Here is a 15,627-nt window from a genome sequence, read left to right as displayed (position 1 = left end):
CTCACAAAGAGCCCTTGGAGCCACTGGCCAAGAGCACAAGTAGCTTATCAATAACATGTTTTTCTTTTTCTCTTGAATGAATGATTTTCTTTCCAGCTCTCAGGCATCTAAATAACAGAAGTTACTTGGACTGAAAAAGGACTGAATTGTGTCTGCAAAAACATGAAAAAACTAATTAATGAAGTCAACAAAAGTTTTCCTCTGAAATGGGATGGACCATTTATAGAAAGTGAATATTGACGTCAGTGGCCAAGTTTACTTATTAAAATGTAAAATACTGTGAAGAAAAGACATTTCTCAGACTTTCTTTTTTAATGTCAGTTTAGGAGGAGTTGGAAATAAAGTTACTTTCCCAACTCAGCTTGTGTTATAACGGGAAAGAGATTTTTTCTCTTCCTGTTTGCTCTCCAGTTGGTTTACCCTGGTAAATAGCATAATACTATAACATAACTCAGTACAAACAACTGATCTCTATTAATGCAAAGCTTTTAGTTTTCTAGTAATGCTACAAAATGGGGAAAAAAATAAATTTGTTATCATGATGTACACTGAAAGAACATGTCTCCTCTGCTGCCAGTTAAATTCCTGATCAGTCATTGTGTTTATTATACCCTGCAAAAATGCAGTGTTATGACAGACCATGTACTACAGCTATTACATCCCTTAAAAATGAAAGAGTAATAAAGGGTATGCAGAGGAATGCAAAGCCTTAAGATGGCTGCCTTAAATGAAAAACCTCGTTAGAGGGTCTGGCTGCATTTGAGGGTATCGTTATTGTACTGCGGTTCAATTACAACTTATGAAGAACTGCAGACAGTTGTTGTTCCTGATGATCAATACCAGGATCAACAGAGGTCTATTTGCTCTGTTCATCCCTTCTTCAAATGCTGCCTTTGTGCACTAGATGAAGATAGTCTTATCCTGTACACCTCTAATGAGGAGAACTGCTTCTTCACACAGAAACCAGGTTGGCTGCACACTACAAGGAAACAAAACATGGGTTGGGTTAAAATTCCCTCCTTAGGGGAGTGGTGAGGACTTTCCAAAGGGCGCTTCTATCTAGTCCCACATTTGGGATACCCCTTTGGTATAAGCTATACACTATACTCTCCTGAATTATCCTGCTGGTGAAGGGTATGCATGGTAAAGCACTGGAGTGGACAAGTAACAGATAGAGTCCCAGTTTCCCAACTGTCATGAATAGGGATGATGAAGGATGCTGCCTGGGGAGTACAGAGCTGTATAAATCCACCACCAGGTTCTCTCTGGTGAGTCTGAAGAGGAGATTGACAATTACTGGAATTTATTCAATGCAGGAAAAAAGCGGAATTTCATAAGGGTAATACATCTGGCCCATTTGAGAGATCTATTTTATAAAGAAATTATGCTCTAAGTGCCTAGTTCTTTAAGCGATTCCTTTAAATGTAGATGCCAATATTGTAAGTGCTAAAGTTTAGAGAAAGTATTCTTGCTCTGTGTGTGTTCTTTTGTCTGATTTCCCCCTTGTGTCTCTTCTTCCTTTCCTGTTCTTTTCTCTCTGAGAAGTTACCTGCTAATTTAATTTCTTTTACAGATAGATTTGATTTAAATGGATTTGTTGTCTTAAACAAAAATCCCCAAACAGATTCTTGCTTCCTGTTTTTGTATTTTTCATGGTTTAGATCCCATTATTTTAAGTGCATGAAAATCTATTGAATAAAATAGGTAAATGAAAAGGTTCACTTGTATGTAGCAAAAGGTTCTAGCTAATTTTACACTTCTGAACATTTGTGACTGGACAGAATAGGGAACAATTAACTGACTAGCTTGTCAATTCTTCTTATTACCTTGTTCAGGAAAAAAAAATTAAAATAGACAAACAAAAAATCCCCCCGAAAGTATCATGTGTTAAGTGAGTTAAAGCACAGCCATTTTAGCTAATACAGGTCACTGAGTGCCATTTTTCCAAAGCAACCACATTACAGCAGATAGGCGGATTGTAAAAAGGCAAAATCTGAGGTTAGACATCATGGGGAGAAAAAAAAAATGAAAAAAAAATATGTCTTTTTTTAATACTAAGATTCTTGGTTTCTGACTCTGCCTGCCCAACAGACTTTCTACTGCTGCAACACAAACCTGTAAATCAGTAGATGGACAGTATTCCTGCTTTAGACTTTTAAATTTAGTGGTCCTACACAAATGTACCAAGTCAGAATTAGAGTTAGGATACATTTGTGTATGTATGGAAAAGTTATTAATAATTTTTTAAAATGAATATTTACAATATATAATAATAGTAGTATAAAATTAATATAACCTAATTTATTAACAGGTTATTAGCAATTACTAATATTCTGTGATGCTTGTCTTCATTATCTGTGGATAACTGGCTAGCTGAAAAAGTTCACATAGACATAGTCCAGCTGGCTGGACAAAAAAGCACATCGCTCTCAGCTTATCTGAAGTAAAGCAAAAATACACTGTCTTTGGCTGTCCTTGTTACACAATATCAGGAAGATTGCGGTGGGAAAAGAATGTTGCAGGTGGGAACAGGTAACTACAGAAGAGAAACTAGGGGTGGGCTTGGTATTTAGGCAACTAACCAATAATGAGCTTAACCTTTGTAATATGTATGAGCTAATTATAACAAGGCATAAAAGGTGACTGTAAGGTACAATAAACGAAGTCTGCTGATCACTCATATTGAGTGACTGTGTCTTCCCTCCGTCGCGACTATTATCTATCTTTATAAGAAATGAAATAGATTACATTCAGAATGATTATTCATTCTTCTGTTACTAGACACAGAAGTTAGCAACTTGGTTGAGCCTCTAGTGTATTAACAACTATTAAACATTGAACAGTATGCTAACTAGTAATTTTGTCACCTCTCCCTTTACTTTGTATTTATATAGAATATATAATGGCTTTTAATTTTTTGTGTGCTACCTATTATAACAGTATTATACACAAAACTGAATATAACAGTAAGAAATAAAATACATGTCTTTTCTACCCTAATGTAATCATTCATTGTATTTTAATGTTATGTAGATGTATTGACACTTTTGGATTAGAGTAACTGATGCCACGTTGGACTACGTACAATACTATTAAAAAAAATTCTGTAGTAACATATTGTATCAAAAGCACCAAACTTTTTGATGTTACTGCCTATGAATTTCTCATCTATACCTGTGTGTATTTGGTTGGGGTTTCTTTAATAGTTTGCATAATATAGGGAAAGTAGGAACAGTTTTTTGCATGGTAGCAGGCTTATGAAGGTATTAATTTCAAAATGGTGTTGGCACTACTGCAGCCATCAGAGCTGACCAGTGTTTATTTTCAAGAGTTATTTTAGAAGTTTTAAAGCATATGTAAGTGTATGAAAATGCAACTGCAACATCTTATAGGAAGAGCAAAAAAGTCTTGCAGATACTTAATGTGGAAGAATTTAGAAATACTGGAATAATTTCCTTCCTTGATTTTTCTTCTGCTGCATAAGTTGCTGCCCCCAGATAGTTTCCAAAACATCAAAAAGGGCAAAAAATACATAGAGACATCCCACATCCAGTACTGTGGGATTCTGTATCTTCCAGTGGCATGGAAAACTCAGCAGCCTGGCAAAAGGTAAATTGTGAAGGTGACATGCAGAATATTCCTGATGACATTGATACAATGGGCTCACAAACAAAAGATATGTATCTGTTATACAGGACTCTCTTTTTTAGTTGTTTTTTTTTTTTAATCTGCAAGTGTAATGTTTGCTGTTGTCTATTGCCTATCTGACAAAAAATGTAATACAGTAACTCAATATGTAATCTGTAAGAGATTTATTTCTACTATTTTGTTGGTAAAGTGCCTGCTATTTTTTTATTTTAAAAATAGTTCATAATGGGTTTTGATGGGTCAGAAGTTAAACTGTAGGGTTTTGTGTGTGTGTGTTTTCCTCCCTAATACTGTGAAATGATAACTTGCTTGGTCAAATGCTGTTTTTGGGAGATTTTTTCTTTTTCTCTGCAGAATGAAAAAAACATCCCTTTTTCGTCTCTTTTCTACTTGTTTCACCAAGTTTAGAGGAGATACTTTTCATGTAATCAATTTACGTTTACAGTTGAAATATAGGATAGAATGAAAAATGCAGGAGGCAAAAGCCATGAAATCTCAAGAGAAGTACAAAAACGGAGAAGTATAAATCAGTTACAAGAGAATTTTATATACTTACCAGTAAAAAGAGAAGTGAGGTATATATTAATGCTGTAAATATGAAGACAAGTTTCCTGTTTTTCTAGAAAAATATAGTTAATCAATATTCTTGTATTCTTTCACATGGAGCAGAATAAGGCAAAGTCAATTTTCAGCTGCGTGTGAAATTTGTCTTCACAGGCTACTGTAAAGAGTTTTCCAATGTCCTATCTTATTTCTTTGTCAAAGTATTTTTGAGATCTTGCTTCTAAGAGTGAATTAATGTTATGTCTTATGTTGTTTAATATTAGAGAGATTTATAAACTGATATTATGAAGTAGGAATATGTTTTTGTCATGTCTTTTAAATGCAAAGGTTTTGGAAATTCTCAAAGAAATTAAAACAACCAAAAAAGATAATCTAATCTTACTCATTCTCAAGCTTTCCACTTCAAAATTTCTACTTTCTTTAAGCTTCTCAAACCTGTTCTTTGTATAGACTTTTGTCTGAAGTTTGAGAAGTTGATCTGTGTCCATTCATGGGTATTTTGATTTACAGTACAGATTTCTGCTTGTTTTCTTTTTTTTCTTTTTTTTTTTTTTTTAAAAAAAAAAAAAATCCATTGGAAATAAGATTTTCAGATCTATTCTTTTATCATTTGTATGCTTTTATCATTTGTACTCAATAAGGAACCACTTCACAAGTATTCGAATAGGCAAGATCTCGGCCTTCTATCAATCAGTAGAAGTTCTGTATTTGCAGGTCCATTCATGATTAAACAGCCGATATTTTCTTCTCTGCTACTATATAGACTGATAATGATCAGAAGTGTATCCTCTGTGACAGCCTCATAATCACAATGCTGGACCACAAGAAAAATACTTAGATATGATACACTTTTTTGCCTTTACAGATATGAAAAAAATACTCAAAAGCTAAGACCTTGAAAATACTTAGAGAATTTTACCTGTTGCATCCTGGTAGTCTGTAGATCTTTGGTTACTGTTGATTTCATAGGTATTTTGTAGTAAGGTTCACAAGCTGTTGTTTTGCTAGACATGAATAACAATGGAGACAGATACTTGAGCAGGTCAGTGACACACTTTTCCACACAGTCTTTCCTTTAGGTGTTTTTTAGTTGGATTTTTTTCCTTTGTGTAGAGATCCACATGAATAAGGTGGGCCATGCTTCTAGACTAGATACTTAAAACACAAGATGCATTGCTTTGTTTTTTTCTACTTTGATCATCATCTCTTCAATTAAGCAAAACCCATGAAACACATATATCTATTTTCCAGCCTACTTCTCAAAGAAGCAACATCAAGCAGTTACTTGAGCTGATGAATGCATGACAGTTTTGGTTGCTAACAACTATTTCAAGGTTTAAGGGTTTTTTTTGTAGAAATAGTTAATTGCTATTTTAGGATTTTTGAAAAGTAGTCTACCTAATGATTTTTTCTATAAGAATAATGTATTGCAGAGGCCCATCTATTACAAATTGGTGTAATTCCATTTAATTCAAGGAAGATATAGCTGTAAATAGTAATTGAGAAACTCAGAAGACTGTAAATAAACATTGATCTTATTTTAGAAACTACTTACTTGGATCATAAATTAAGTAGTTTGTTCAGGGTGTTGCTGTGACTTCTGGGTCACTGTCTGGAGAAGGAAGAAATTTTGTAATGTGGATGTATTTGTGGTTGTTTAACCTACAATTTCCTGCTTTTTATCAAGATTGCCTCCTTACTCAACTGTACTTTTATTTTCTTTACCAGACTTTTCCATACTTGGTGCTGTTCTGCAAACTTAACCATGTTCTTTTAGTTCTCTGTGTAGAGCTTTTTCACTCTTCACTCTGCCACACTATCACAGGGTCTGTATTTCAAGGTATCTTATATGACAGATATCCTATACGAATGTATATCTATGACAGGTGCAGATCAATTAACATTAAGGTAGAACAGGTACTAATGAACTTGTGAGGTGGATGTCATTTCAAGCAGAGAAAAGGGTAAAAAGTGGAAGTCTTCTGTTCTTATGTAAAGAGTGCTCTATATGCTTTCATATAGCTGTACAACCAAGATGTTAAACAGTATCAGATAAAAAAAGGCAAACCACTGAATATGCAAGGGAACTGTGGGGTGCTGGGCATTAGAGCAACTACTACTGGGATATAGAAGTCACTGAGAATTTAAGATATTTATATACTTTTCTGTCCTATTGTTATCGCAAGTTTCAGTCACACATCCATTGCTCCTGGGCCCTTACATTTTAAAGATGATAAATGGCTACAAAAGACCTGTAATGAAATCAATATATTTAGTAGATATAATTTCCACCACATTGTTTGTGCTTTAACACTTATAGACCAGTAGTGTATAAATGACACATTAGGGTGCGGATGACTGCGTGAGTCCATGTCAAACAATGGGGCAGCCTCTGTCACACCATATGAAAAAAATTTTGTTCATCACTGGTAGCAGATGGATGAATATTTTTCTAGTTCTAATAAGAAACTTAAGCTTGTGGACAAGAAAGAGGAAATACATAGAGTTCTAGTAAGCCCTATATAATTTATTCATAACCTGTGTGATTTTCATTGTCTGAATTTTACTTAAGTAGCTGTTGCAGATTTTGGCTTTTAGACTGGTACTGCTTTGAAGTGTAGCTACCTGATGATAAAGGTCCACAGTCTGGACCACACTGGAGAAGAAAAGGAGAAAAAGTGTAGCATTTGCTCTTAATAATGAATGTAACGTTGAGTTTCCACTGGCTTATAAAATTTCCTTAGAGGAGTTTTGTTTGTTTGTTTGTTTGTTAGTTTGATCTGGTGCCTCCAGTAAAAGACATATGGATAATTTTCTTAGTTCTAACACATGAACATTTTTTACCCTCTGCAGTATGTGCATGCTTGCTGGAGGGCTCTGCTGCCTGCTACTTTTTCTGCTAGCTGAGGGGCTCCACATCTACTGTATCCATCATGCTCCAGCTGTAATCAGCAAACAAACTCACCTTCTCTTTCTTCTTCATTCCTACCTGGGGACTGTTTAATTTTTTTTTCTCTTTTCCAGTTCTGTGAGCCCATTACCTTAATTTCCTTTTCTCATGCTTTTTGTGTTGCTTTGCCTTTTATATCTTACTTTTTGAGTTTTGTTTCATCCCAACAGCCTTGGTTTCTGACACAGAGTACAAGATGAGTCAGAATGACAGTGCAGTTAGCATTTAGAACCAAAATAAGAAAGTCTGTGGCACTGAGGGGCATCCACAGCTTTAGGTTCTTATGACAGTACTTTGGGCTTTTGAGAATAAATTCTGTTAAGGAACCAAGCTGACGAAGAATCTACCCAAAATTTTCCAGTATCGTATAGCTGCACTTTAGAACATAATTACCTAAAGCCCAGTCAATTTGTGCTTCTGTCTGCAGGACACATATATATATATATATGACTCAAATCATACACGCACACAACTTTGAGTCATTAAATACCAACATCTTCAAACAATGGGTTTAAACGCTATAAGATATTTCCAAAATACTGCTTTTCTTATCGAACAGGAAGCCTAAGCTGCATCTGGTAAAGGATCTGCTGTTGCGAGGGAAACTTGGATGTGCCTCAGAAGGAATTCTAGCTCTGGCAATTGACATTGGCACTGTTGCAGAACAGAGCGTTTAGTAGACCAAAACATAAATTGGAATTTTTGGCCAATTCACTCTGAATACTGAAGGAAGACAAAAAAAAAACCATATAAGACAATTTTACTTAGCTTGCTTCTTCAGAGAATGAGATGACTGTTAAGTGTTTTTTGTGACCCCCACCTCACCCCCTCCCAGGTACTTCTAGAAATCTCTGTAACATGAACACAACATTATGTTAAAGCACATTAAAAGGAATAAAAGAGAATATTTAGATGGGAAAATTAAATTGCCTATTTATTGCCCCTTGTCATCCAGTAACAGAATCCTCCCATGTAGTTAATGTACTTTTGACCCCCCGAACTTAACAGATTGATTAGAACTTCTCCGTTTTTTTTAAGGGATAGGTCTTTCAAGAACAGAGAAAGAGAATTTTACCAATTTGGAAAAAATTACTTAGGTGAATTTTTATGATGTTTTCAAGCCACATAATAAATGAATAATAAAGCCACATAATAAATTAGAACATTATAGCACATTAATGGAGGAATAACATAACGTACAGTAATGAAAATGCATTCTTTAAAGAACTGTATGTTTTTAAATTGCATGTACAGGTAAGAATGGTGGTTGACTCTTCAATAGCTTAAAAGCAGCAAGAGATCTGTATTCATTGAATGCATTCTGTGCTTTACATAAACTTTAAATAACTTTATTTGCTTTATACAGTCAGATCCTTAAACAAGGTAGTAAATTATGTTTATAGCTCATTATAAGGGAGTAATGTTGTGATGTTTTCCTTACAAGTCCATGATTTAGCTGCATAGGTAAATGACATTTGATTTCAGAATTTATATTTCTAAGAATATTCTTTAATTTGATAGTTACTTGAATAGCTTCATTTCAGGTTTACATTTTCTTTAAAAAATTGGACTATAGAATTAATTGAATCAAGGGGTTTTTTTATTCTTTGTCTTTAAGCATTTCTGTCCCCTCTTCTTGAACACAAAAAGAAAACAGATATTAAGAAATCTAAAGAGAATGAGAAAATGTAGCCATCTTTGAGATTCCCCATATCCAACACACAGGAGATTGTTGTAAATCAGCTATCAGCTCACAGAGTCTGAGAATGGAGACAAGAAAATGAATGTTTCCTCAGGGGTCAAACACATTTACAAAACAGTAGGAGAGAAATCTTGCATTGTCAGTGTGTTCCTGGGGAGTACTCAACTTTATGCACTCATTTGCTGCCCACCTGGAAACTCAAATAAAAAAAAATAGTAAATCATTTCAAGTAATTTTGCCTTTAAGCCTAATTAAAGTGCATAGCAAAGTGTGAGAAGGAAGACAATTTTCCCCAGTCTCTGGCTGCCTGGCGTACGTACAAACATCAAGCAGCAGAGGAAGTAACAAGTTTCAGGAAAGAGCCCAAACTAATGAAGGCTGTAGGTAATACAGAAGCAGTATTTTGGCTGGGGAGTATGAGGATCAAAGTCTAAGATAAACAAGGTAGCACTCCATTATGTTCAACCACCCTTTATTCTATAATTGGAAGGGTCACAAGACTAATTTTAATTAAAGACTGTGCAAAGGATACCACTTTCACTTTAAAGCATGCTCAGATCTCATGAATATGTGGCTCCTGGTGTGGTGCTTAAGTTACATTGTGGCATTTACCTGTGGTATTACAACAGGATCAGTTCACACTAACAGCTGTTGTAACATCTGTCAGAAAGTTGGCTCTCCAGTTTCACTGGTAAATCCGTGGAGCTTTTATTGTTGTGTATTTACTTTCAGGGAAATTGTTCTCAGATATACGGTAAGGACAGTAACATTAGGAGAAGTCTGACAAAAGGGAGAAACATTTTGTCATGGAGTAAGGCCAACCAATGCCTTCTAAATATTGTAGGTAGTGGATGAGAAAGAGGTAAAATTATCATGAACAGCTATAAAATACAAAAAAATTTGCAATGTCTGATTATCTGTCTTTTACTTGGAATGAACATAATGACTTAAAAACAATGTCATGTATATTGGCATTTAGGGGCCTTTTTGTTTTCATATTAGACTTTTATTTCTATTTTTATTGCATTACAGAAACTCAACTTACTGTATGAAAGTGTCCATTTCACTGACGGTGGGTGAGAATGACACTGGACTCTGCTACAATTCAAAGATGAAATATTTTGAAAAAGCTGAACTTAGCAAAAGCAAGGAAATCTCATGCCCTGAAATTGAGGATTTTTTATTTCCATTTAGGGAGCCTGAAATTCTTTGGTATAAGGTAAGAAATACATAAGATTTTTACCTTCAGCAAGATACTGTGTAATGTTCTTATGTTTTTCATGATCTAAATATGATACAAAGCTTAAATTGTTTAAAAACTTGTTAAGAACAGACAACAAAATCAAGGATAGAAAAGAATGAATTAAGAGAGAGAAATTCAGATGCTTCCTTTGCTAAACATTAGAGCTGCTAATTTCTTAATATCCATTTATGGATGTCGCAAAGAATTAACAACTTTCTTCTAACAAGAGGGCTAAAAAAGAAGTGTTACCAGTCTGGGTTGGTTTGATATGCTACGGTGAAGCCATGTGAGCTGCTTATACAGCAACTGAGCAACTGTTTGTGCTATATGAGGCGAAAGAGTGTTTCTTAAAACTGAGGCAAAAGACTTATTTGGAAAAATATATATAGGATATCTATGCATGCTGTTATCTGAATGGATGGCTTAATTTTGCAGCACAAAATTCAGCAAAGTCTTCCAAAACTTTGATCTTTACTTATTAGCTTTTACTTGCAAATGTAATTTAATTGTTTTTATCAATAACTTAATTTTAATACTGTGTACTAATCATTCTTGCAAATGGTGAAATTCTTGCAAATTGTGCTGCCTGTGGAATAGTGGTAGCAATAGTGAATAGGCAGGAATAGTAAATAGGGAATAGGCAGGAATAGGCAGCAAGTAGTGCTGTCTGTACTGCCTGCCTAGAACTTCCATGAACAACAGCTTGAGTTCTGGCTTTCTTACCATCTGCAGGAAATATGCAGTATCTCAGTACTGTAATGCACACAATTTAGTCCTCAGACAGTTCAGTAAATCTGAAATTTAGATACTGTGTATTTTGTCTACACAGACATCTGTGTATATAGGAAGTCCTATCTTAAGTATGCACTGGTATGTATTCTGTTTATTTTTAAAAGTCTGGTAATTTACCTGATAACATAAATGCCTTAAAATATAGCACACAAGACTATGTTATCTAATAAGTCAATACTTGTGGCCTAGAAGGATTCTGGCCGAATTAAGTAACAGTATGTCTAATATTAGAGGTATGTGACTAATTAGCTGCTTATACTCATATTGGATTTTTTGTTGATAATACAATTGTACCTGAAGTTTTATCAAATTTAAAAATATGGCTTGCTTCTTAAACAAGTTTTCAAAAGATTGGCTTTTTAGGAGTCATTGACAGTATTTGTGTGAACTCAAAGAACCTGTTATGCTTTAACATTTAACAAAACTCCTTACTGTATAAACAATGATTATGCTAAGATAACCAAGTATTTTATGTCAGTCAATCAAAAGATATTTTGCTTATGAAAAGCACTAATCCTTTTTTCTAATACCTTATAAATATATATGTTTGCAGTACAAAAATAATTAGAAAACCTACAAACACAAAAAATATTCCGAGCTATTTCAAATATTACCTAGGTTCATTAAGTGAAAATAAGTTAATCACTTTAGGGACCTAAGAATAATGCATGCAAAAATGTATATTCTCTTTTATAGCACAAAAAGTAATGTTTTGGTAGTATTAATTGAAAAAAATAACTCTTTTTGTAGATACAAAACTCACATTTACTAAAGACTTCAGAGAGCTTTGATTCTAAGAAGTCTTTGGAAAGACATATAACATTCTCATTTCTTGTCATTCTTACCTTCTGTTTCTCTACAATTTTTAATTATATTTTTTAAAAAAATATATATTAGCAAAAAATAAATTCTCACCTGCAACCTGTAGCTACTGGTAATTTAACAGTCACGGATCACAGATATAAATGTAATGGAAAATAAGTAAATTAAACAGGAGCCCCTCAGCAAACTAATATTAAAAAAAAGACACCAAACACCAAAGGTATCAAATCTTTTTGTTTTCAGAGGGCAAGATAGGCTGAAAAATATCTATAGGTTTTTTTATTATTATTTTTAATCAACACTTAATTGAACTGGTTTTTTTAAGACAATTACTGTATGCAAAGTCCGTAACTAGCCCAGGGTCTTGCCTAGTCGCCCTGGTTTTGAGCAGCACTGTCAACAGTAGCCCGATTTAAGTGTGAGAGCACAATCACTGAAGTATTATATTATCTTTAAACAGGAATGCAAGTCAAAGACTTGGAGATCAAGTATTGTGTTTAAAAAGGATACTCTTGTCATTCGGGAAGTTAGAGAGGATGACATTGGAAATTACACTTGTGAGTTAAAATATGGATTCTTTGTTGTCAGAAGAACTACGGAATTAACAGTTACAGGTAATTACAGGTTCTTTGTATCTTATATTTAGAAAAAGCATTGAACATCATGATTTGAGTTGTGCGTATTTGAGTACCTATATATACCATTTTTAACACAAAACGTTGCTGTGTGCTTAGATATAAATGGCTGATACATTAAATCTGTCCTGAATACTTCATAGTAGTATGTGTAATATTTTGAACAAGCCTGAATCTTGGTTTATTCCAAAGCTTCTGGGTAGGTCTTGGTTTTGGGTGGAAAATGTGGTCAAGGAACAGGTAACTTCAGCAAGCACAACCCCAAACAGAAAATAAGATCATTAAGTCTATCATATTTCTTCATGTGGTTAAATGCCTTTGGACATGACAATAGCTGTAGCTACAACCTGACAGCAGTAGCTCTAGCCCAGTGAGACCATTACAACTGGGGACAGGTATGTAAGGAATAGTGTTTGAGCAGTGCATGACTGAAGCATTCTCCCCCTGGTATTCTCTTCAAGCTTCCTGTAGTTTATAGTTCAAGAACTTCCTGATTTCAATTGTCATGTGCCATGGTTATGAATTAACACGTTTTCCATTATTCTGATTACTTTTTTAATCCATTTATTCTTGGCTTCAAAAACATTTTGAAGTATCAAGTTCGACAGGGTAATTACATAACAAATAAACTCCATAATTTAGCAAACAGCAATTGAAGAAGATGCATTTAATATAATCTGCATTTAAAAACTACTATATCAATATGTAAAATCCACTATAGATGAAACCAAAATATATACTGTAATAGTAATGTCCCCAGAAGCAGAACAGTATGAAGAGTGGTCCATTAAAATTTCAATTCCTCAGCAGACCTCTAACCTCTGTTTTACAAACATGTAAAGCATACAGCTGAACGTAAAGCATACAGCTGAACATAAACCTAAGGTAGAAAATTAATCTCTAGAATTATCGGATGACACTGGAAAAAAGGAGTACATAATGATCTATGTAATATAGTGTAATTCAGCAGTTTATTCCCTAAAAGAAAGCAGAAATGGGTTCCTAGCAAACTGGAGGTGAACTAAATCCATATGGTTAACAAGGATTCTTGCATATGTAAGTTCTTGCACCTTCAAAATGCCTAATAAGCCAAGAAACAAACCATAAAGAAGGAGTTTTGTGGTGATTCTTTTTTTCCTTTTTAGTATCTAATTTATAAATACATTGCAAACTGACAATTAGTAACAGCACTTATGTTGTGCATTAAGCTGAATTGCAAGTTTCCTTTTATGATAAAAAGTTTGCTTTCTATTTTGATGTATCCCATTTGCCCTCCACATTATCAGAAATTATAGTGAATTATGGTTTGTAATTTTCTTCTAGTAGATTAGTCTGGAAATCATACTATTTATGTTGTTTTGAGAGTATTCAAGTAATCAATAATATTTATTTAAGCTCAATACCTAGGATCTCTTATTAATTTCTTTTTGTATGGAATTGATTTATTTGGCCAGTACAAACAGGCAATTACTATCTAATGATTAACCTCACAGTAAAGATCCACATACTCTGTCATATGAAGAAAGCAAAGACAGTGTCTTCAAGAATTTGATTTATACCAGAAGGATGTTGTCGATTATTGTTTGCAATATATGATGTATGGATTCAAAGAGTACATATTGCCTTAGTGCTCAGGTGATCCCTTCTTTTCCTGTGGTTGGTGCTCCACTGCACAAGAGTATTTCAAACAGACTCAGACTGACAGAAAGGAGAAAGAAAAAAAGCATTGGAACCAGATGCATGTTACTATTTGTAGTAATAGTTTAAAAAATGTAATTCATCACTTGTGGTGTAGGTAGGAGTTTAGTATTTAATGTTTAACTAGACAAAGACAGAAAGAAACTTGGCTGGTTTTGATGTGCTAAAAATGAATGAACGCATATGGAGGGAATTATTCAGTTTCCACCCCTGCAAACCCCAGCAGATGTAAGGACAACCTCCAAATTAGTAAACAGCTTGGGTAGTACTGTAGGTCTTCATATCATCTTTATAATATTATATGGCTAAACAGAATAAATGGATTTACTAACAGTACTGCTAATTTCATACTACATCTGTACTGATGTCTTGGTAAGTTTTTTAATCAATGCTTTACAGGAAAAGAGTCACATTTTAAGTGCCTGTCCTACTTTTTCTCTGTGAAGTGGAGTTGCCCTGAACATACATTGAAGAATATATGGAATAAATGGGAGGTGGAAGCGAGTGTTTGTTTTGAAAAAGGAATTAAACTTTAATTCAGGAACAGAGAAATAAATGTTGCAAATGTCAAATTAAAAATAAAACCCAAAACTGATAGTTGATTGCTTTACTGCATTAATGAAAACATAATTAGTTGAAACAATGGAATGGTGTATCTTTCTGACGTAGTCTCCAATGTGTCTCCAGACAGTATTAATAAATGATGAAGTTTGTTTGAACCATTGCTAAGAAAAAATTCCATCAATAAATTCCACCTCTACAAGGAGTGAAAAAAATAATTTCTAAGAGATTTGAAATTTCTCTGCCAAACATACTTTTTAGTTAGAATAAAAGAAATTTAAAAATATAATTAAGAATTACCAATTTTTCTCAGATGTTTCAGAACATATGGGAAGTTGTAATGTGTTTACAACTGTTAATGTGTTTATCAGAATGGGATTTATGAAAAATAACTCTCTGTATTCATTAGCATTACCTTGTGTGGTTATGGTGGGTGTGCCACCATCAGAAAAAAGAGTCACCTGTGTGCTATGTTTCCATGTATAAGTAAGACTGGAATTTGGACTTTCTACATTTCTTTCCTTGAATATACTACCTTTCCTCTAGAAACAGAAAAAAAAAAAAACAAACCACCTCTAATTCATGAAATCCATCAGCCAGATGTTATGTATGTATATATTTGTAGTATTCTATAGTAGCTAAAGATCTGCCTTTGTGCATTGCTGCCTTTGCCTAGTAAGAAATCAGTCTGTTAATTTTTTTGCTAAGAAGTCATAGGTATCTGGTTGTTGACATAAAAGGATTCAGTGTGTTAGGCAGAGAGTAAAGAGGATTAAAGTAGCATTCTTGTTCTTCCTTCTACCTAGCAGAGGCAAGGAGAAACAGGCAGAATAACAGTAGTAGAGTAGAGTTACACAATCATAAGGGTACTCTCAGACCGGAATAAACAAGATAAAAATGATGATTTTGGAAAGTAGTATTACTTCAGTGGATAACCTATCTCTGAACAATATTTACTGAAAACTTTCCTTCACATTGAAAACTAAGTTTGAGCCTAGACAGTATTTGTAGA

The 15,627-nt window shown here is 34.0% G+C and overlaps 1 protein-coding gene across 1 annotated transcript in view; it reads left to right on the top strand.

Moving 5' to 3' along the window:
• Positions 1 to 15,627, top strand: part of IL1RAPL1 (interleukin 1 receptor accessory protein like 1) — a 766,332-nt gene that overhangs the window by 461,241 nt on the left and 289,464 nt on the right. Inside the window, exons 4-5 of the mRNA XM_055702973.1 lie at positions 9,897 to 10,083; positions 12,182 to 12,335. Coding sequence (XP_055558948.1) covers positions 9,897 to 10,083; positions 12,182 to 12,335 — 341 coding nt within the window. The remainder of the gene's footprint in view (positions 1 to 9,896; positions 10,084 to 12,181; positions 12,336 to 15,627) is intronic.

Source organism: Falco cherrug, chromosome 2 (assembly GCF_023634085.1).
Source record: "Falco cherrug isolate bFalChe1 chromosome 2, bFalChe1.pri, whole genome shotgun sequence".
Classification (NCBI taxonomy): domain Eukaryota; kingdom Metazoa; phylum Chordata; class Aves; order Falconiformes; family Falconidae; genus Falco; species Falco cherrug.
Note: the sequence above shows the minus strand (reverse complement) of the source record. Positions and strands in the feature narration are given on the sequence as shown.